The sequence below is a fragment of the Marmota marmota genome, unplaced genomic scaffold (assembly GCF_001458135.2).
Source record: "Marmota marmota marmota unplaced genomic scaffold, marMar, whole genome shotgun sequence".
In the NCBI taxonomy this organism is placed as follows: domain Eukaryota; kingdom Metazoa; phylum Chordata; class Mammalia; order Rodentia; family Sciuridae; genus Marmota; species Marmota marmota.
Window position 1 is genome coordinate 5,221,730 of NW_026000316.1, and position 25,193 is coordinate 5,246,922.

Here is a 25,193-nt window from a genome sequence, read left to right on the forward strand (position 1 = left end):
TCTTTAACTTATGCTATTAAACTGCATTTTTGTGGAAATAAAGGACATTGGAATTCCAATTGTTGCTCTTGTCCTAGTGAAACACAAAGCCAGGGCAGAAATATATAGACGAGTCCCTGAGTAGCAGAGCACAACCGCCCCCTTGATTTAGATGTATAATTTCTGTTTGGTTTTATTGTGTTTTGCTTTCAAAAAAAAAAAAAAAAAAAAAGAGTACAACTCATAGGAGATAAATGCAGACAGGTGGTTCTTCTCTACCCACCTATTTGGAGTTCACTCATTACAGAGTTACTCAAGGTACTTTTTCCTATAACACTCATGGTTTTTCTCTACTATGAATTAAGAAAAAAAACTAAGTCACGGTTTACATCATTACCTTGTGATTTCCTTAATATTCTCTTATTCCATGTTAATTTTAATAAAGTTAATTATACAACAAAAGAGTCTTGTTTGCTTTAGAAACAGGTTTTGATTATATTTCTGTATATTGCTTCATTTCTCTTTAATGTCCTTACCCAAGAACCCAAGGAGCATAATGGACATTTCTCACTGAGCTCACATTTTGTTCTTTTGGTTTTAGATCCCATACCAAAGGACTAATGCAGATGACTAAATGGGAAAATATACAATTTATGTTTGATTTTTAATTGCCACGTTTTACACTTGAGTCTAAAACATTTTTCTATCAGGGACTCTAGCCCTTAACTTTGCTTTAAATGAGGAAACCTTTCCCCCCATACCAGGGATAGAAACCAGAGCCTCACACATGCTAGGTAAGCACTCTACCACTGAGCTACATCCCCAGCCCTAAACAAGTAAACATTTTTAATGAGTACATCAATATAATGCAAAAGTAAGGGTAAAAAAAGTACAAGACATACAAAGCACAACCAAAGCCTAATGAAAGACAGCAGGATGGGAAGGAAGCCTGGTTACATGTGGGAAAACAGTCATACATTCAGTAATAATTGGTGCAAATTTTATTGTCCTGATCATGAAAAGGTCAAGGGATTAGAATATTGTTTTTCACATATACACACTCACACACACACATACACATCCCTCTCACCTTTAAAAAAGAAATAACACAAATAATTTTCAGAGTTTTAATGATAGAAAACAGTACTAATTAATGTTTCCCCAAGGTGAGAAAGCTTCAAAACATACTTGTCAACAGGCTTTCTTCCATCACAATATTTGGTCCATGAAAAACAAATATAATCTTGGAACTGTTATGAATGTGCTATGTATATAATGAGGTGCTCATAGTTATTCTGAATGAAACAAATAAGGACAAATACTCAGTAGTACTGGTTTTGAGGCTGGTGACTTAAACATGAAATTTTCATGTCTTTTGAGAACATTCCATTTCCATCTTCTGAAAAAAGCAGATTGAATGAGCTCATCTAATATTTAACAAATCTGCATTTTAATCTGAAAAATGAGTATATAACTTAAGGTGTGCATTTCCTTGATCACTTGAAGAGGAAACTATGAGAATAAATACAAACAACTTCTTCATACAGATCAGATACTAATCAAAAGGTCAAAGTAGAAGAGCATCATTTATATATAATTTCCATTATCGTCAGTCCCACTTACACAAACAACGACCCAAATAAGCCAGAGACACTAACAAAATCCTATCACTAAAAATATCATATGACTAGTCATATAGTATTATCTGTACTTTGCATTCAGATTTAGTTATATAGATTTACTAGCATACTTGCCTTTAGGTATTTGAAAAATAACACTAATGTACACCCTGCATTTCCTAAAGCATTTTACTGTGAACAATAACTTGAGTGCAAAAATGAGAAGAGATTCATCAGAATTTCAAAGTAAAACCCTATGCATCACCTAATTCTATTGAAAACGACGCTCATGGCAAATTTCACTTATCACTTGAAACATATTTCTGCCCTTGGATACCAGAAGCAAATTAAAAAACATGCTGTTGCTCTGCTCTGGCAGAGCTGCGATGCGTTATGTTTAAATAGTTCAGCATTCAGATTTAGCTTGCTTAAAGTACAATATAGAATCAATACAATTGCAAAATTCAGTAATTGCTAATAGCATTAATAGCATAGCCAAATAACATTAGAATATAATTTTCCAATGAAGAAATTTAGTTGTCAACTCTTCAAGTGTAGAATGTTTTAAATGTGCATGTCTACATGCATATATATGCATATACCTACAGATAAAATCACTGTATATACACACTCACACACACACATACACATCCACTGATTTTATGATCTCTCGATATGAAAAGCTGTTTCTTTATAGACATGTAAAAGACACATTTTGCCCTTTCAAAAATACATGTTTCTACATAAAAAATTAAACCCAAAGATTTAATTTGGAAGTGCCTTAAGAGGTGAAAAAAAAACAAAATACTCTATTAAAACAGTAAGTTTTTCCCATTGATAACAAGTCCTTTCAATAAACCTACTTTCAAGTCTTGAAACTCGCACAGATTTGATTAAAGTTCCTATTAAGCACTTTCATTTATATTGAACAAAGCTGTACAATAACAATTATGAGGCAGCTTACACAGTTTGCATTATATAAATGATGAAAAAAGCCAACAACACTGCATATTAAAAAGCATTGCTAAAAATTACATGCAAGCAGACACCAGACATGTAGCTTTAATGTCAACTTAATTAAAGATGACTATGTTGTTTCTTATATTCTCCCTCAAAATACAAAATTTTTAACTAACAATCCATACATTAAGTGAAATACCTGCAAAATGCTGTCAATTTTTAGTAATTGCACAAAGCCTCTGCCCTGAAACTCACTGAATTACTTCAAGAGCCTGCTGTCCTTTCTAAGCTTTCTTGTTTATAATAATGACAGCTTCTCATTTCCAAAGATGAACAGTTTCATTTTTAAATATATACATTTTGAAATATATAAATGTATAAAAATCAAACACAAATTGTTTCCTAAATAGTCTGAATACATTGCAGCAAGAACTTGAACATCTGAGGTTTGTTCATCTTTTAAGTAGATAATGCTTAAGCTCATTCTGTTGGTACCAGGAAAGTTTCTCTACTTACAGATTTGGCAGTAGCAGAAATATACTGGACAACCATCTCACGCTTGGTGGTAAAATCTTTGTTTCGTAAAGGAGCTTTTTTTTCTTCATTAAGGTTCATGTCCTCCTGTTAGAAAGAACATTCACTGTGAGCATTGATAAATTTCTGCCTAAGCATTTCTAAAGTGATGAATAAATATTAATGATGTCTATGTCTTAAAATATTAAGTCATTCTGTAACTAACAATTCTTTTTTCTGGATATTTCACTATTATTTTTTACCCTAAGATACCATAATAACAAATATTAACAAAATCTACTTCTTAAATAAATACTTCCTGCTATAACTAACAAAACTCTTTTTTTCTGGATACTTCACTATTATTTTTCACTCTAGATTCCATAACCTTGCATAAATTTTACCATGCACCCAAGGTTTATATTACTACCAAGTCAATCAGTAAACAGGGAGAAAAAGGTATTTTTAAAATATTCCACAGAATAAATTGGCAGTTTAGAGCATAGATATACATTATACTGCCCTACCAAAGCTATTTGTTTAACTTGATAGCAAAAGCAAATACACACATACAAATTGCTTAGGATTACTATTATCCAAGAAAGCAAATATGACTGGCAAAGAGGGAATATACATCCATAACATATCCCTGAAGAAAAATTCATAATAAGTTGTTGGATTTAAAAAAGAAAAAAGAGAATTATAGTTGGGGGGGATAACAAAAATCACTAAATGGGCTAAGGAGCTGAATAGACACTTCTCAGAAGAAGATATACAATCGATCAACAAATATATGAAAAATGTTAAACATCTCTAGTAATTACAGAAATGAAAATTGAAACTAAGATTTCATCTCATGCCAGTCAGAATGGCAGTTATCAAGAATACAAACAACAATAAGTACTGGTGAGGATGTGAGGGAAAAGGCACACTCATACATTGCTGGTAGGACTGCAAACTGGTGCAAGCAATCTGGAAAGCAGTATGGAGATTTCTTGGAAAATTTAGAGTGGAATCACCATTTGACCCAGCTATCCCACTCCTCGATCAAAAGACTTAAAATCAGCGTACTATAGTAATACAGCAACATCAGTGTTTATAGCAGCTCAATTCACAATAGCTAAACTGTGGAAGAAACCTAGATGCCCTTCAATAGATAAATGGATAAAGAAACTGTGGTATATATACATAATGGAGTATTAGCATTAAAAGAGAATAAAATTATGGCATCTGTAGATAAATGGATGGCGTTGGAGAATATCTTGCTAAGCGAAGTAAGCCAATCCCAAAAAAACAAAGCCTGAATGTTCTCTCTGATAAGTGGATGCTGATCCATAAAGCAGGGAGGGCATGGGAAAAAAGGGAGGAACTTTGATGGGCAAAGGTGGGGAGAGGCAGGGAGGGGGTATGGGAGCAGAAAAGATGGTGGAATGAGATGAACAACATTACCCTACCTAGGTACATGTATGACTGCACATATGATACAATACTATGTTGTATACAACCAGAGAAATAAAAAGTTGTGCTGCAACTGTGTACAATGAATCAAAATGCATTCTGTCATATATAACTAATTAAAATAAATATTTTTTTATAAAATTTTTAAAATGTCTCATTGGACAGAAAAATATTCACTTATAAGAACACACTGAGGTTCAGTAAACTTTATGAGATTGGGAATACACCTTTATTTTGTGAATATGCACACATATAACACTTTCATTACACAAATTATTTTTCTTCATTTTGACACTTATGTTAACACCCACAACAGAAAAAGACACCCTGGATGGGATTGCAAAACCAAGATGGAAATGATTATGCTTCAAAATGGAAAAGTGAAAAGAAAACACAGAGAATGGGCCAAAGTGTTTAGAAATTGTGTCTGCCAAGGGATGGATACTCACATAGAAAGAAACTTTTACAACTCAATGAAAAGACAAATATCTTAATTACAAATGGGCAAAGTATTTGAGCATACATTTTTCTTAAGATATGAAAATGGCCAATAAGCATATGAAAAGATGTTCAACATCATTATTTATTAGGGAAATGCAAAGGAAAACCACAATGTGATCCCCCTTCTCTCTAAAACAGCTTGAATAAAATAGATTAAAATAATAAATGTTGGAAGGAAGGGATGGGGAGGATACAGAGCTTCCTAGCATGTTCAAGGTCCTGGGTTCACTCCCCAACAAATGTTAGAGAAGGGTTGTCGAGGAAACACTAACCTATTGCTGGTGGGAATGTAAAACAATGCAGCCAGCCATTTTGATAAAACAATGTGGCAATTTCTTGAGAGGTCACACATACGATTCAGATCATATACCCAAGAAAGATGAAAATATCTGTACACCAAAACTTGCACATGAATGTTTATAGCAGCATTATTACTAATAGTCAAAGAGTAGAAACAATTCAAGTGTCCATCAAGTACTGACTAAATTAACAAAATGTGGTATATCCATATAAATTTGTCATATACAATAGTATTCAGCCATAAAAAGGAATAAAGTATTGTTATAAAATGGATGAGCCTTAAAATTATACTATGCAAGTAAAAGAAACCAGTCACAAAAACCACATATTGTATGATTCCATCAATAAAAAATCAAATCTACAGAATTAGAAAATAGATTATTGGTTGCCAAGGCCCAGAAAAGAGGAAAAGAAGATTAAATTATGACTGTTTATGGGTATGGTGTTTCTTTCTGGGGGGATGCAACTGTTCTAAAACAGTTTGATTGTTATGTTGATCTTTGAAATATACCAAGAAACACCAAAGTGTACACTTTAAAAGGATGAGTTTTATGTTATGTGAATTATATCTTAATTTATTTTACATTCCTAAGTTTTAATTTTGATTGATATATAATTGCACATATCCTTGGAGTACAATATCATTTTTGGATACATGTAATGATTGAATCAGGGTAGTTTGCATATCTATGATCTTAAAAGTTTGTCATTTCTTTATGGTATTGGAATATCCAAAATGATCTCGAATCTTCTAGCTCTTTTGAAATATAGAAAACATTATTTTTAAACTATAGACACATTACTGTATAATAGAACACCAGGACTTAACTGACCAACCTTTCCCTATCCTATCTCCCCCTTACTGCCTCTTAGCCTCTGTTAACTACTATTCTATTCTCAAATTCTATGAGAAAATAAATTAGTGGGAATGTAAATTAGTATAGCCACTGTGGAAATTTAATTTCCTTCAGAAATTAAAACAATCATGGGGCTGGGGATATAGCTCGGCTGATAGAGTACTTGCCTCACATGCACAAGGCCCTGGGTTCAATCCCCAGTACCACAACAACAACAAAGAAAAGAAATTAAAACAGTCGTATGATCCAGCAATCCCACTACTGGGTATATATGCAAAGGAAATGGAATCAGTGGTCAAAGAGACATCTGCACTCCCAAGTTCAATGCAGCACTCTTTACAACAAGCAAGAAACAGAAACAACTTAAGTGTCCATCAACTGATGAATACAAAAAGAAAATGTGGTGCATATAAAAAGTGAACACTATTCGGTTAAAAAAAAAGAATGAAATCCTGTCATTTGTGACAAAATGGATAAAACTGGAGATCATGACATTAAGTTAAATAAGTTTAGGCACAGAAAGATCAAGAAATACCTCACGTTCTTTGTCATATATGGAGTCTAAAAAATTTTATCTTAATTTTAAAAAAATCAATATTTTATTTCTTTATTCTTTCGGTAATTCTGACAATTCTATTTTCAATAAAGTAAATTTATTGACAAAGAATAATACTAAAGCTATTTTAGAGACTCCTATGTGATAATGTGGTGGAAAAACCAAAGAATCTATGAAAAGTAACAAAGTGTCATTTATCTATTGGATAGAGATCCCCCTAATATACAAAACCCAAAATGTTCTGAAATCCAAAACTTTTAGGATATCATTCTGAAACCTTTTGAATGTTAATATGACATTGAAAACATTTCAGATTTTAGAGCCTTTCATTTTTCTAATTAGGAATGCTCAACCAGTAAAGCCTATGCATATACTACAAAATGTGAAAAACTCTAAAATACTTCTGGTCCCACACACTTTGGATAAGGTGTACCGTGGTTAACTTTAGTGACAGCAAACATCGCCTGACCTATATTTGTACCCACTGCAGTGATTCTTATGACTATACACAGTCAATATCTATAAATTTCATGTTATATATACAAGTTCTTTTCCATACTCATCTGGATCACTGTCTCTACTCTCACCTTTTCTATCTTATACCCATATTTTTTTCATTTGTATAGCTTATTAAAAACTTACTAGAAAGCAGAAAATACATTCTGCCTCTCCCTCTCTTAGTTTCTAGCATTGTTGAATCCAAACAGAATCAGAGTAACTAGTCTGGACAGCACTTTTATAACTCCACAGATGCTCATCTATGTTCTAAAACTATATCAACTGGCGGGGAACTCACTACCTCCTCCAGCAGCTCAGCTCATCTTAGGACAGTTAAATTTTTGCTAGCTTTTTTCCTTGGAAGACTAGACTTGAAATATGTGTAACAGAATATTAATGTGTTAAGGTGGCAAGATTGTACCTTTTCTTTCCTTCTCTACTTTTAAATTTTATAATCACTTATTTACCAGATGTATACTATGCACAAGGGACTATGTGAGGCTGGTTAAGAGTGTATAAATTTGAGAGACTGCTTTTATATTCAAATTAAAGGTTATTATTTATAAAGCAATGCCTGACACTTAGGGAAAGCTACACATATATAAGTCATGGTCTAGTGGAAACAAACATAATAGATGGACTCTTTGGAAACACATAGGACAGGTGGAAAAGTCAGAGAAGTCCTCACTAGGATTTGGGTCATGAAGGATAAGGAAAATCTGACTAAAGGCTATGAGACTAGCTAGGAGATTCCAGTGGTCATCTTTTATTTTTTGGCTACCCAACATCATTTGAACCTGGCCTCTATATTTTAATATATCCTCACATTATCAGTCCCACCTAACAAAAGTAGAATTTTAAAAAGTTACAATTGCCAGTCTCTCTTAAAAATTAGATGACAGGTATGTGGTTTAGTCTCCACCAACAAAATGCATTTATAAGAGATGCAAATCCAGAAGTGAAGTATATTAGAGGAAATGGGCCATGAATAGGTCATCCATTTGGGGGGGTTTGGTAGCAACAGAAATCATGAAATTACAGAATCGATGGCAGATTTTTTATTAAGACAGTTTGACCAAGTGGTTCCAGGGTGACAACAGCTCCTTAATTGGACTGTGTTTCAGTTGTGTAGTTTTGGAAGTTATTCCTATGATGGTATCTAGAGCCTGTTTGTGTAACCCTCCTGTTTAATATCCCTTAATAATATCTTCTACTTAATGTAGCCAGAATGGATTTTCTTACGTTCCATATTTGGGCTAGTAAAGTGTTTCAAGTGACTAGTGATAAGGACAATAGATAAAACAAAAGGAAATTAACTCAAGAACCATATACATGTTTTTTGAAGGTGACATTTTCTCCTTCAAGCTACTAAATTCAATTTATTTTCATGTGACATGGATTAGCATCCATGACTATCTCTCAAATATTCTGTGGTTTGATAAACACAAGGAAAGAAAAGACTTCCATCTCTTTCATCTTGTTGTAGTATACCTCTTTAATTCGGCCTCTGATTTAATAATCTTATTGGCTAAGCATATCATTTTGCTCATTTATAGTGTGCTCATTTTCATCAAAATCCCTAAATTCTTTCTGCTCGCATATGCTGGACTAGGTCTCTTCAGTCTCCAAATTTTCTGGTAAAATTGCAGTCTCCAATAAATGTGGTTATCATGAATCTATACCCTCCCAGTAGAATCAACTCTGGAATACTGACAAGATTAAGTTGTGTATTTGTACACTTCTCAGGCCAAAGAGGGTGGTGTGCTGCTTTTGGCAGTCTCTAAGTAAGCAGTCTCCTCTCCTTCCAGTGTCATTTCTACATCACTATGTACTTCCATTCAATTTTTAATGATGCACAATGCTGAGATCATGCCATCAGAGTAAAATTATTTTGTAGGAAAGTAGGCAAGACAATAAGGGTAATGGATTATATGCCCCAGAGGAATGTTGTCAAGATTAAGTATGATCATACATATCAAGTAATGTACTAACTAGTCTTCAAAGAATGCTAGCTATTAGTAATGTTATCACCACCCGAGCCCTAAAAACCAATCTTTAGGGATGGGGTTGTGGCTCAATGGTAAAATGCTTGACTAGCATGTGTGAGGCACTGGGTTCAAATCTCAGCACCACATATAAATAAATGAAATAAAGGTCCATTGACAACTAAAAAATTTTTAAAAAATATTTAAAAAAAAGAACCTTTATCTTACCCTTATGTGTTAATAACACTATGTTCTTCATAGTTTTCTTACAAGTACTATGTTCTTTGTTCATGATGCTTCTTGCTCTGCCTGAAATACTGTCCAATTTGCCACCTCTCTCCCTTTGTAAACCACAGCTCCCCATCAAATCCATATCTGGTTAACTATTATACTTCAAGGTTATGCTCACTAATTTTTCAGGAAGATTTCACCCCAAAATACCTCATTTGGAAATGGCTCATCCTTTTCTTTCATTTTAATTCCACTTACATTAAAACTACATGATAAATCTCTCTCTCCTCAAAACTGAGCTGAGGGCAGGAACTTATTTATCCTTTTACTCCCAGCAAAGAACAGTTCTGGGAATGTACTAAGAAATAAACAAAGATTTATTGAACCAATGCGATATTTAGGACATTTTCTTTAAATATTTTAAATTCCTTTAGAGTCATCTACATTTTTATATTTATAAATTTATTGTATAGGTTGACTGAAAATGGGTATCATTCATGTGAACAGAAGAGTCCATACTTATTTTCTCCTTCTAGAAATAAAAACATATTACTAATTAGGCAGCTGATACTTCCAAATCATTAACTCTAGCTTTATAATATAATAGCAAAACTAAATAGAGCAATACTCATAATTCAGTATTAACACTAAACAACTTAATTGAATATGAACCTACTTCTAAACACAGAGTTCTTACAGTAGTCAAAACACAAAAGCAAGCTTTTAGCTTGTTTAACATTTATTTAATGTATCTACCATACATGAGGAGTGTAGTTACTAAAAACATGTTCTTTGAAGTCACAATAGCTGACCACTTATAATACTTCAAAGCCCCATTTGCAACTAAGAAAGTATTTTTTCCTCTGTCCACATATGTTGTGATACAATTTTTCTTTATAAACAAGTTCCTTCACTTCTTCAGCAAACACTGTATTCTTTTTTATCTTCTTGGTGCTGAGGTTTGAACCCATGGCCACATACACTCCAGGCAAGTACTTTACCACTGAGTTACACCCCTAGCCACAAACAATATCTTCTTAAAATTTTTAATAATGAACTACATAAAATGAGTCATATGAGAAAGTCAAAAGTTAAGCCAGCTGCCTATTCATTCATTTGTTTTCTAATTAATTCATTCTCATTCTTTCTCTCCTTCTCTCTCCACTACCATAATTAAGTAGGGGACAATATAATTTTTTTTTTTAGTTTTCCCCTCACCTTCCAACATTATGTCTATTTTCCTTTCTTTCCCTCTGGTTTTCTATTTTGCTTTATGAGACAAATGTCAACCTTCTATATTTTTCTCTCTCTTCCTTCCCTGTAAGACAAAAGTAACACTGGTATATCTGTTATAAATTTCATATATATTTTCTACAAATTATATATTTCTGTTCCTGCAACATGTCTTGATTTCAGCTTGAGGATGAATTTTACACTTGCTCTTCTTAAATCTGAACTCAACTTCAGCACTAAATGCTTGCCATCTTACTTTCGTTTCTTAAAATAGTAATTATTCAAGTATCCTTCAACTTCTAGGCTTGGGAAGATCTGTACCTCTAAAGACAATGAATGAATGAAGGCACCCCAGTACCTAAAATACATCCTAGCACAAACAATGATTACAACTATGTTTTATTAAGGTTCTAAATTAATGAATTTTTATAAGATTTGTTTAATTCTTTTGTACTACACTTGATCTTAGCCAAAAGGCCGAGAAGCGATTGTTGTTTAATTCTTTTGTAAAGGGATGTTGAATAATTATTCTAGCTTTGGTTCCATAATTATTTCTAGCTAAAAAGAACAAAACACTTCTTTTTAAAATCCCAATGAAAATATCAGGTATTTTTCTACATAATAAACTAATTGGCCAATTCTACCTGATATTAATTAACTACCTCATGTTTTCAAAAGACCCAGTTAATTTTATCTAAATAACCATTGAAAATATGGGAGCTCAGGAAGAAAACAAAGATAAAGGAAAAAAGTTGTTCAAATACATTATTTGTGAAAATAGTGTGCAGCCCAAAGCAGGAAAAAAGGACACAATATTAAGTGAATATTACTGAGTACAGCACAAAAATTCATCTATTTCTGCTTTCAAAGCCCTGTTGGAAGGATCCAACTTTGAATACCTACATATACCCCCTTTATTATCAAGAGGGTAAATTCAGAACATGATTCAATATTAGAAAACATAAACATTACTTATTTTCTATTGTAATCCTTAAGCCTGAGCTTGTCTTTAACCAATGGTTTCCAGAGTACAGAGATTACATAAAAGACCCACTGGGGTTTAGGAAATACTGTTATTCAAAAAAGAAAAAAAAAGGAAAAGAAGACTTACTGATATTTCACAAGAGTAACCACTAGATCCCTCATTGGATCTACAGGTTCAAAAGGTACATGAGCTTACAGGAAAAGTGGTGTATGTACAATGAATATTTATTTTCTGTACTGCAGCATACTGCAGTTGACATGTACCTGGTTAATGGATTTATTGATTATTTTATCTAGTTTTAACTCAATTGACCCTAAAGATATGAAAAAGTAGCTATAAATGATTCCTACAAAGGCAACAGACTGAAGATAGTAATACCAATAATGCAAGCACAAGGGAACAAGAAAATGTTAGACTGCTATTTCTCCTACTCATAATTCTGATTCTTTTATCACACAGCAAAAATAACAAAAATCTAAGGCTAATAAACTGCAAACCCACAAGATTGAAATTATTAAGGTAACTACTTAAAATACGGATGCATATCAATCATCTGTGATAACCCTCACTTTATTGTACATTAAAATGTTAGCTAATGATGGTATAAAGCCACCTCAAATTAGCAGGCTATTTAAAATCCAAGCATCCAGAGCATGAATAAAACTTCTTCAATTTTCTCAGCAATAATTAGAATCATGTGATAATCAAGCACCTTATTGATACCATATAAACTTAATGACACATGCTTAGAAGCTTCTTTAGAATTTTCTTTCTTTGATAGCAAAAGACAAAAGGTCCCATGGCATGGAGGAAACATTTGGTAAAAGCAAATGAAATAATACACACAAAACAGCATAGCAGTCAACTAAAATACATCCCTTGTCAGCAAATACTGTCAGAAGACACATAGAAATCATTGCTGAAAATTTGCTAAAGCAAGCATTAGAAAAATTACTCGATGTGGGAGGCTTACCACATAGCTGGATGAAAATACAGGGTTGTTTTTAACAGCTTATAGTATCTGCTAAATTGTTTCAATAATGGAATAAATAAACCACTTTTGAGTCACTGATAGGACAACATAACAGAGAAAACATACTTCCAAACTTAATTATTCTTTAACAAAAGAAATTTTATGGAAAGTATAAGTGGGCAGGATTCTTGAATAAGGTAGCCCAACTTGTAAAATTCAAGCCAGAATTTTAAAGAATACAGAATGCTACACAGTCAAAATTGTAGCTCTTTTTTTAAAAAAATATTTATTTATTTTAATTAGGTACATATGATAGCAGAATGCATTCTGATTAATTGTACACAATTGCAGCACAACTTTACATTTCTATGGTTGTACATGATGTAGCATCACACCGTATGTGCAGTCATACATGTACCTAGGGTAATGATGTCCATCTCATTCCACCATCTTTCCTGCCCCCATGCACACTCCGTACCCTCCCTCCCGCTTTGTGTAGCTCTTTAAAAAAATCTTTTAAAATAAACCAAGGTATTTCAAATACAATAGAACATCTACAATATTTTGAAATGAGACAGGAAAGGAACATGAAAACATTTTGTACCTTACAAAAGATATCTCTGGTTATCTCAAAGCCATTTAAAACCACTGAAATTTAGCATGACTTAGGCGTTTATCATTCACACAAAAAAAGATAATTAATAAGAAAATAACTTCTTTCAACAAACTTCACTGAAAAAGACACACATTGACAAGGGACACCATCCCCCTTCCCAGATCAGTCACCTCCACCCTTACTTCCTCTTTCTTCCTGGTGTTGGATATATTGTCTGAAGCAGGAACGAATAGACAAACATGAAGATAAGGTTCTACAGATTAAAGACAAGGAAGAAAAAAAGGAAAGAGCCCATTTCTCTCATGACATTTGTTGAAGACACGTTTGTTCACTAAAACCCATTTTGAACCCATTTATTTAAAACCATAAAAATGCAACACTCCGGATTCATTGTAAGAGAAACTGACTATTATCAACAAAGAAGGAAATTTACTAGTCACTGTTCAGCAGGAAACATTTACTTGATTCATGAATTGGACTGATGAAAGTTAATACTATGATTTAATAAGTGTTGCTAACTATGTACTTGCAACTATTCAGATCTACGTATCTTTGTCAGATTTATGTTCAACTATGAAAGACATTAAGCCAAATATCAAAATAAAATGATCTTGGAACTAAACCTTCTAATTGCTGCCTGTTTTTAAGCAAGACATAAAAAATGACACATTGACACTACTCTCACTAAAACATTAACCATGACAGCAAAGGCTTTTGTATGATTAAAAAACAAACTCATTTTCAATCATTTTTTAAAATCTTGTTCATTTCATGTTTCTCACACTTTATTATGTCTACATTTTATAATGTAAATGATATTAGTATATGCATATGTATATAATTTAAAATACTGGGGTTACTTGCTCAAATGTGTATGAATATACACACATAATATATATGAATTTTATATATATGTATGTGTGTATATATATCTATATTTTTTTAGAGAGAGAGAATTTTTTAATATTTCTTTTTTAGTTTTCGGTGGACACAACATCTTTATTTTTTTTATTTTTATGTGGTACTGAGGATCGAACCTAGTGCCCCGCGCATGCCAGGCGAGCATGCTACCACTTGAACCACATCCCCAGCCCAATATATCTATATTTTTAAAGTATACACACACACACACACGAAAACAAATCCCCCACCATGGGGTAAGAAATCAAAATGTTTAGAGACTAATGCACTACTCCAGAGACTAGGACAGTTTTGGGGTAAATCTCCAGATAGTAAATGTTTTAGGATTTACAGGTTATACAATCTTTGTCTTTGAACTCAATTCTACAGTAGCACAAAGGAACCCTAGAAAACGCATAAACAAATGGATGTGGTTGTATTCAACAAAACCTTTTTGTGGACAACTGAAATTCACATAATTTTCATGGGCTCATAAACAGTTTTCTTTTTTGCTAATCACTTAAAAATATAAAAATCATTCTTAGCTTGCAGGCCAAACAAAATAAAACCCTTGTGGCAGCAATAATATCTTTGACATCTTTACATCCTCTATGACTAGCAAAGTGTCTGGCATTTGGCAGAAAGCCATCAAATAAACTTTACCATGACATGGAAACTTGCCTTTGCTTTTTCTTCTTTATAATTCCACCCACCTATGCTTCTATATGTCACCCCTATCATCATAACAAGAGCTACTTTAAAGTAGGGATTTTCTTTGAACTCTTCAGAACTTGAAATAGTACCTAGAGCTGGGGATGGAGCTCAGTGGTAGAGCTCTTGCGTAGCATGCACACACAGGGTCTAGATTCAATCTGCAACACCACAAAAAAAAAATTAAAAACAAGTTGCTTATAGAAGGCCTTGGACTTTGACAAACTAAATTGTTCACACTATAAGGACATTTTTATGCCCCAATTAAGATTGATAATTCAAAAGTGACACTCAGTTTCAGTTTGTTTAGATTTTCTCTGCTTCCTTCCTGAGCCCCTGCACAGTATTACGTACCCACCAAAGTAGCCTATTCATAGCTATTCTAGTATTACAGAAATCATTTCTTTACTTGTCTCCCTGACTAAACTCCAAACTCTCTAAGGGAAAGGGAGATACTGTATTCATCTTTATAACTCCAGCACTACCTAGCACACTACACATATCAATAAATGGTTGCTGAAATGCATTTATAGCAATAAATATTGGCAGGAACTTTTTAAACAGAAGTATTTAAAAAAATATTTCTGTATATAAACATAGAACACAGGCAGTGAATTTGTGAAGTTTACCAGTGACAGTAAATTTTCAAACATGCTTCTTTGAATTCCTCTTCCTAGAACTCCTATTCTACTATCCCCTCAGCTGTAGACCTTTGATGAGGAACATACTTGGTAAGGAAATTTAAAATTGAGTCATATTTAGTTACCTTTTAAATCTGTTTTCTGGATAAGTTTTGCTCCTTCTTATTTTTTCTTAAAAGTCTGTATGAGAAAATAAAATACATTGTCCAGAATAATGCTGGCATTACAATAGTCTAATAATATGAAGTAAGGATACTAGGAATGTAAATGTAACCAGTGGAAATTATGCCATCTAGACAATTTCTGAGAATCTGACCATTTTTGACAGCTATTTCTATGGCTGATTATAGACTCTAAGACCTAGTTTACTATAATTTAGTTTATGGTAGTTTAACAGTTAATTAAAAGTACTTATGCTCAAAGCACTAAAAGGTTCTCATCCAAGCTAACCAACTTCTACAAGACTGGTGTTGGATTAAAAAGAAACCTGTAATAACAGTCAAGAGAGAACAAGTATACTTGGGTTAAAGTACAACACCTGCTATCCAAAGAAAAGGGAAAATTGAGAGAACAAAAGTTAAAAACCTTGAGATTATTTATGAGAGTTCTAACAGATGGAATAGCGGATAATTTAGCATTTAGTGCATATAATTATACTAAAATTGTTGAAAAATGCACACTGCATTAATATAAATCACTGAATAGAAAAACATGTAAGAACAGGAATATAACTCAGTGGTAAAGCACTTGCCTAGCATGCATGAGACCCTACTTTCCATCCCCAGCACTGCCACACACAAAAAAGTTTAAAACATAAAATTTCATGTGTATTCACCTATGAAACATTATCTTTACTACGTATATATTAAATGAAATTGCCTAGAAATCACAAATCATTTCTAGCCTTATCCACTTGCATAAGAAAAAACTATTTAATTACCTGTATTAGAACACAGTCCTTACTGACATTTCTATATGAATCCAATGTTGCCAACGAAACCTAGGTACCTCCACTGATAGACCAGACCCTTGTGATAGCTAATAGAAATCAAATTCCAACTTGAACTCCCAAGAAGTTTTTGTGTGTTTATATTTTTAATGTTTAAATGGAAATCTCTCAACTCCTCCATACTCCCTCCCAAAAAAACAAAGGACTCTGCCTTGATTCTGTTTGTATAAAAATAAGTTATACTATTAAATGTTTAAAAATTCCCAAGCAGTATATTCAGTATACAAAGTTCAGTTATTCTTGGGAAGCTCAAAGCTATGAAAACTTTAAATGCTGAATCACTATAAAATGCAGCATTTTATTAATTTTCTTAGATTTAAAGTGAACAGTGGAGAGATTTCTTTCAATCTTAATTAAGGGCAATACAGAATATTTCTGGTTAACATGAGAAAGGTTAAAAATATGAACTTCATTTAATTTAAGTTTGGGGTTACAAATTATGTGTAATACCACTATAGTTCAGTCACCTTTGAAAGTTACTAAATCAATAATGTTGAAGCAGTATTGTTTTCTTCCTGATAACTTTACCCACTGGTGAAGATTTGAAAAACATGACTCTGGGAAGAAGGGAGTAGGACCCTATAAAAGTATCATTTACTCCATGCAGGTAATTATATCAACCATATAAAAACAATGATATATTTGAATTCTTGAAAGTTGTTTTTTTGGTTTTTGTTTTGTTTTGTCTTATTTTTTGTTTTGTTTTGTCTTATTTTTTTGTTTTGTCTTATTTTTTGTTTTTGTTTTGATACCAGGGATTTAACCCAGGGGCATTTTCCCAGTGAGCTACATCCACAGACCATTTTTATTATTTTTGAGTCTCACTAAGTTGCTTAGGGCCTCACTAAATTGCTGAGGCTGCTTTGAACTTGCAATCCTCCAGTCTCAGTTGCGGGGATTACTGGCATGTGTCACCATGCGCTGCTGAAAGTTTTAATATAAGAACCATTTCTCAATTTTCAAACAATTGTTGGTGACCATACTCTAAGCACAAAATTCAGTTTACAAACTAAAGGTGGCACATTGTTTACTAAGAAGCCAGTGTTCTGTAAAATAAATAATCACCTAAAAAATCTCAGATTTGGGGCTTTAAATCTGTCAGCAATGACCATTGGTACCATTACTCAGAAAGTCTGTCTATAATTGCTTCATTGAGTATCTACAATATGAAGTGATTTATCAATGCATGGAACAGATGTCAGAGTCAATGGAACATTAGTAATGTACTAAAACATCAGTAAAGTGAAACTGAGCCACTTAGATCTTTTACTTAACTGGATTCATTTCAGAATTTTCCTTAAGTATAAAGAATCAAGTGATTTTTAAAATGAGGTATTACTAATTAAATAAAATAGTTAATGTTCTTTAAAACTTCCATCCTGCAGTTAATTTCAGACACAGCCATGTATAAGAACTATTGTTGGTAGTTATACTCTTCATTCAACAAGAGATTCAATGATCAGAGTAAGGTAGTTATATTTGAATATTGTTTTTCATTAATTTTTTCAGCAAGTAAAACTTTCATGAAAACATATCATTACCCAGAAATCCCAAGTAATAAACTGTATCAGTAGTTTTAAGGTAATTTATTTCTTGTCAAGCATCTCATACATTGTTATTGTGTATAATGTCCTGCTATTTGATCCAATTATTTAAAATGTTTTACATCTCAGAGCATGTTAGGCTAAAACATGGATATAGTATTTAGGCCAAATGGTCTAAACATTGTATGATGGTTCTCTAAAGTCTAAAAAAGCCAATCACCAGGAACAGCACAATAAAGGGTAACATCAAGAGACTCAAGAGAAGCAAGGTTGCCATCAAATAGGACAAGAACATCTTTTACATTGTTTGCAGAAGGAAGGACACCTACAGGAATGAAATCAAAAGGGGAAATTTTGTATCTAAAAATCTACTACTGTGTTTTAGAAACAAAATGACTTAAGTGCCTTCTACCAATCAACTGTGATAATGACATTTTATCAGTTTTCCATTACTAGATTGTTGGCCTCTTTCTTTTCAATTGATGCTCTGTAAAAAGTGATTACAGATAACTTTCTGTCATCAGTAGGAAATAATCTACCCCAGGCTGGCTTTACCTACCACCCAATGTACCTGTGAGTTGCTTTTTATTTCCACACAGTATGTATGCAAGAAAAACATATCAATTTTATATGTAGCTTAAATAAAACACTATTAAATGTAGATGTTATAAAAATGCCAATGGTTTAGATTTGAGTTCCAGCTCAGCTATTAGGCAATTTACAGAACCAGTTTTCTAAGCCTCTCTCTAAGCCTCAATTCCCTTATCTGAAAAGGGGGGATAACAATGTTACCTACTTTGTGGCACTGTCATAAGGATCAACTGAAATAATACATGCAAACTGTTTAGTTACATGCCTGGGTCATAAGTAAACATAAACTATGCTTATTCATAAAATAACTTTTTCACTGTACATCAATGATTTTCAAACTAAAAATAATACCTCATATACATAATGTTCAAGTAGACTTTTCTCAAATAAGAGATATAATCCTTAAAATCTTTCCTTTAATATTTTGGTTGTTAACTTTAAATCACAGCATATTTCTTGATATCCAACTCCTGTTATCCTATTATTTAAAATAATATATTCATTAATAAATAATGAATGTTTCTGGTTTTGCTGTTATTATCATCACTGTTTTGGTAATTAAAATAGAACAACAGTGATAAACTGAGGGAATCTAGGTGATCAGAAAATATTGGCAATTGAAGAAATAATGAAACTTATTTGAGAATGGGAGGGAATGTTTGTTACAGACCTTTATAATATTTATTTATTATAAAAATAATATATATATTCAAAAACTATGTATTTGATTTTATCTTTATTCATTTATGTATAAATAAGGCTTAATTGACAAAACTGTATGTCATGATGTATATCAATGACCAAATCCAGCTAATTAACATATGGATTACCTCATATAGCTATCAATTTTGTGTTGAGAACACTTTTCATCTAATCTTAGCTTTTTTCACAAATACAATGTATTATCAATTATAATCACCATATTGTTCAATAGATCTCTTGAACTTATTTTTCTTAACTAAAACTTTGTATCCTTTTACCAACATCTCCCCAATCCCTCCCCAACCACCCCAAACCCTGGTAATCACCATTCTACCCTCTATTTCTATGAGATCATCATTTTTAAACTCCATATATGAGTGAAATCCTAATATTTGTCTTTCTGTGCTTGACCTGCCTCATTTAACATAATGGAAACTAAAATTATAAATAGATATAATAATCTCACACATGTTAGAATAGCTAATGTGGAAAAGACAAAAGATAAAAAGTGTTGGCAAGGATGTGGGAAAAAGGGAACCCCCTACACACTGTTAATGAAAATGTTAATTAGTACAGCTATTATAGAAAATAGTATGGAGAGTCCTAAAATTTTTAAAATAAAACTACCACATGATCCAGCAATCCCACTACTGAATATAAACAAGTTTTTAGCCAATATACAAGTTTATAATATGTGAGTATATGGTTGATAATAACATTAATGAGATCCAACAAATTAAAGTATAACACAATATGATAGTACCTGAAAGATATCTTTTCTTGATATCTTATTCCCAAATTTCCATGAAAAGAAAAATTCCCATTAGGGAAAATGTGGCACCAAGTTGTACACTTCTTTACATCACATTTATAAACCCAACAAGCAAATCTTTTTGAAAATATCCCACATTTATAGAGGAAAATGGTAATTTTCTGAAGAAACATTAGAATGAACATTTAAAACACAATACTGCACACAAATTGAAAATGACCAGGATTCACTGTTGTTTAGGGTTACAATCACATCAAAGCCATAAGTGGAACTGAATCATAGTGAGCAAGGGAGGAGAGTAGAAGAAGATATCAAAGAGGTAAAAGGTGGGACAAGATCATATAGTGCTTTATAAGCTATTGTATATACCATGGCCTTTATTTTTTTTTTCTTTTCTGCACAGTCTTTTTTAAAGTTAATTAATTTATTTATTTTTAAATTTTATTATATATGACAACAGAATGCATTACAATTTATATTACACATATAGAACACGCTTTTTCATATCTCTGGTTGTACACAAAGTAGAGTCATAGCCTTGGTGTCTTCTGACCCAGCTATCCCTCTCCTAGGTCTATACCCAAAGGACGTAAAAACAGCATACTACAGGGACACAGCCACGTCAGTGTTTATAGCAGCACAATTCACAATAGCTAAATTGTAGAACCAACATAGATGCCCTTCAGGAGATGAATGGATAAACAAAATGTGGTATATATACACAATGGAATACTACTCACATTAAAAGAGAATAAAATCATGGCATTTGCAGGTAAATGGATGGAGTTAGAGAAGATAATGCTAAGTGAAATTAGTCAATCCCAAAATCCAAATGCAGAATGATTTCTCAGATTAAGGATGCTGATCCATAATATGCTGGGGTGGGGATGGGAGGATTAAATAAACTTTTTTAAAATTGTTTTTGTATTGTATTTAGGACACCATGCCTTTGTTTCATTTTTTATGTGGTGCTAAGGATCGAACCCACTGTACCTTACACACACATGCTAGGCAAGTGATCTACCACTAAGCTACAGCCCTAGCCCCACGATGGCCTTTCTTAAACTAAGTGGAACAGAGAGCCCTGATAAAGATTTAGGAGCCAAGTAATATGATGTTCATGCTTTAAATGAATATTTTTTCTGTTGAGAATATATTATAGAGGATCAAGGATGGAGGCAGAGTGACCAGTTAGGAGTTCTGGTAATCCTAATAGTCCTACCACTGTTGTAGCAATCCAGATGAGACTTCAAAAAATATGGTACCAATAGAGGTGGTAAGAAATGGTCAGATGTTGTAAGTTCCTTACTTTGAAAGGAGAGATAATGGAATTTCCTAAAAGCCTGAATGTCAAATGTGAGAGAGGAATAAAGGATACCCCATTTGGGGCCTGTGAAGATAGATGGGCATACTGTCAACTGTAAGGCAGAAGAATTTTTAGCTAGGCCCAGTGGCACACACCTGTAATCCCAGCAGCTCAGGAGGCTGAAACAGGAGGATTTCCAGTTCAAAGCCAGCCTCAGCAACTTATCAAGGCACTAAGCAACTCAGTGAGACCCTTTTATCTAAATATAATACAAAATAGAGCTGGAGATGTGGCTCAGTGGTCGAGAGCTCCTGAGTTCAATCCTCAGTACCCCCCAAAAAATGAGGGGAAGAATTTTAGAGAAGATTTGGAGAGGAATATCAGCAGTTCTGTTTTGGCTATTATTCTGAGAGATCTTTTGAACATCCAAGAGAGATGTTCATTACAAAGTTAGACATATGAGTCTGGAGTTGTGGACTAGGGTGGAGAAAAATTGAGAATTATGAGCATACAAATGAAATTCAAAAGACATATAACTGGTTGCTATCATCAAAGATTGAAGATAGAAAAGAGATAGAGAAAAGATGTCCAAGAACTGATCCCTGAGCCAATATTTACAGGTTAAAGACATAAAAAGGGATCATAAAGAAAGAATGAAAAGGAGAAGCCTGAGAGGTAGTAGGAAAACAAATATGTGTTGAGGGAAAAAATGTGCTTCAAACAGGGAGAGATTGATCAACTGAATCAAATGCTCCTGATGTGTCAATTGAGATGAGAACTAAAAACTTACCATGGGATTTAGCAGCATGAAGATCTCTGTTGACATTATAAAGGCAGTTTTGGTGAAATGGTAGAAGAGGAGCATAGTTGGAATGAGTTCAGAAGAGAAAGTGAAAAGAGAGGAATTGAAAACAGTGCATATAAGTAAAACTATTGTGAGAAACTTCATTTCAAAGTAGAGTAAATAAACAGAGAGGTAGCTGACAACAGAGATAGAGGGAATGTTTTAAAAGAAGGGACAGCATGTTTGTATGCTGATGGGAATTGTAGAAAAGAGAGGAGAAGGTCACTGAAACAATGTTTGAGTAAATAAAAGGGAATGGGATGGAACAAGTGGAAGGACAGAGACATGAAAAGTTCATCTATGATGACAAGAAGCAAGGCAGACTACTTGAGTACAGATCCTAAAAGGTAGGCAGGTGTGGTGGTAAAAGTCTATGGATGTTCTCTTCTGATTCCTTCAGTTTACTCATTAAGCAACAAGGTCATCAGCAAAAAATAAAGATGGGGAATAGTTCAAAGGTTTAAGCAGCAAAGGTGGGAAATAGTCACCAAGGAGCATAGTTGAGGGAATGGAATAGGGACATATAAAATGATCATCTGAAAACATAAGGGGTTTTGGAAAAGGCATCTCTTTCAGAATTTTTTTATATATATTTTTTAGTTTTATATATACCTTTATTTAATTTATTTTTTTTAAAAGAGAGAGAGAGAGAGAGAGAGAGAGAGAGAGAGAGAGAGAGAGTTTTTTTAAATATTTATTGTTTAGTTTTCGGTGGACACAGCATCTTTGTTTTATTGTATGTGGTGCTGAGGATCAAACCCAGGGCCGCGCGTATGCCAGGCGAGTACGCTACCGCTTGAGCCACATCCCCAGCCCAATATTTTATTTATTTTTATGTGGTGCTGAGGAACAAACCCAGTGCCTCACATGTACGAGGCAAGCGCTCTACCCAATGAGCTAAGACCTCACTCAGCCCTCTTTCAGAATTATAAATAGGGCAATACTGGATTAGAATAGGCAAAACCTGGAAGATGGGAGGAAGACCAGTTAAAAGGCCATCTTAGTGGCTACAAGAAACACAAGAGGAAGATTATCTAAACTAGGGCAAGAACAGCTAGAGGACAACTGAGGACACACAGATGTCAGAGTTATTATAAAAGTAGAACCAATGGGATTTGGTAAGCAATTAAGAGTGACTAAGAAAAATGAATGGAGTAGAAAATGGTCCCACAGTGGTGAGCTTAAGACAACTGGAGTATGGCAAGGCCACTGATAAACTCGAATGTTGCAAAAAGTAGTAAACAAAAGGATCAGCAGATTAAAGCTGCAAGAATTATTTTTGAGTGAAGAAAGAAGAATTAAAAAGATTAAAGTGCTAATAAACAGTCTCCAGGACTGTTTCTATTTTTGTTTTTATTTCCACCATTTTTGAAAATTAAGATAGGACAACAGAGTGGTAAACTGAGGAACATCTAGGTAATCAGAAAATACTGGCAACTAAAGAAGAATAGGGCTTATTAGATAAAGGAAGGAAATGCTTACAAATGTTATAAAGTTGTTTATATAGAATTTACACTGATGAATGAGACAGAAATTTAAAATAATGAACCATGGATTTGGAGCTCCAGTTCTTCTCTGGTGAGGCTAACCAATATAATATGGCCCAATGCCTCATTTCTCCCTTGTCCTTCCATAGACTGCTGAATAGTCAAATTATTATGTTTATTATCTAATATAAGAAATAATTATGACAACAAGCTAGAAAACATAAGAAATATGTTTTAAAATATAAGTGGTATACCTTGCTAATAGAACAAACTTGACTGAATTAATTTCTCTTTCCGTTTACTGTTTGTTTTTTGTTTTGTTTTGGTTTTATGTTTTTCTTTTTACCCTTTGTTCTTTCAACTCCATTTCCTATACCAACAAGAAACACTGTGGACTTAAGACTTATTTTGCTTTATGGAAAGAAGCATACAAATCGGTAATCGAAAAATTGACTGATGTGCTGGAAACTAGTGAATACTAGAGGACAAAGGTAAGTCAAACTATCCCTGCTTCTGGGAGCTCACAGTGGAAGAGATAGGCAAGGATGTTTTAGCTCAAAAAACACATACTTGTGCAAATAGTTCTGTTGTATCAATGAGTTTCTGGTCTGTGCTATACATGATATATACAGTTTACACAAACACATGTACCTAAAATCCAGTGCTATTCTTGACACACACATTTTAAAACTACAACAAAATTAGGTCTGACTTACCATCATTTTTTCAAAGAGATCCAGTACTTCCTTTTCTGACAAATTCAAAGATCGTTCATCATATAATGGCTGAGCTGCTGGAAACTCACTCATTGCGACTTGGGAATCAATAGGATGTTGAATAAGAGGCTTTTCTTTCTTGACCGTAGATTTTCTAAAACTTGTAATTCGGTCACGCTGCAAACAGAAAAAGATAAAAAGCCCTAAGAAAAAGATCGAGACCCATGAACATAAAGAACTGAAATATCAAAATGGCACTTAGTATAATATGTATTATTATTGTCTCTTGACAAAATGTTATTTTAAGCAGCAAGCTCAAGTTAGAGATTGTACTATTTTGAAACCTTGAAGTAGCTCTTCAACTTTAGAAGTCTGAGGGTGAAAAGTATTCCTCAAAAGTAAAACTTAAGTCTCTTGCCATTTCTATTTTGCACAATAAGTAGGTTCAAAGAAGTCTCAGAGACAAGTGTGACTCCAGGAGGCTGAGGCAGGAGAATCACAAGTACAAGGCCAGCCTCAGCAACTTAGTAAGACTCTGTCTCAAAATAAAAAAAAAATACAATTTTAAAAAAGACTGGTGATGTAGCTCAGTGATAAAGTGCCCTTGGGTTCAATCCCTAGTAATCAAAATCCTGTGGTTATTTCAGGAAGAATATGTCTTTAGTGGCAAATTTAGAACTATGAATAAAAAAGGAAAGAAAGAAAA

The 25,193-nt window shown here is 33.3% G+C and overlaps 1 protein-coding gene and 1 non-coding gene across 11 annotated transcripts in view; both read right to left on the bottom strand.

Moving 5' to 3' along the window:
• Positions 1 to 25,193, bottom strand: part of Diaph2 (diaphanous related formin 2) — an 831,690-nt gene that overhangs the window by 751,306 nt on the left and 55,191 nt on the right. For all 10 annotated transcript variants that reach the window (XM_048797310.1, XM_048797302.1, XM_048797304.1 and 7 more), the window contains 2 exons: positions 24,488 to 24,664; positions 3,075 to 3,179 (listed from right to left, as the gene is read on the bottom strand). In XM_048797310.1, the coding sequence (XP_048653267.1) occupies positions 3,075 to 3,179; positions 24,488 to 24,664 (282 nt within the window). The remainder of the gene's footprint in view (positions 1 to 3,074; positions 3,180 to 24,487; positions 24,665 to 25,193) is intronic.
• Positions 10,985 to 11,179, bottom strand: LOC125614492. Its single transcript, XR_007345072.1, has one exon. It is a non-coding gene; the product is annotated as a U2 spliceosomal RNA (small nuclear RNA).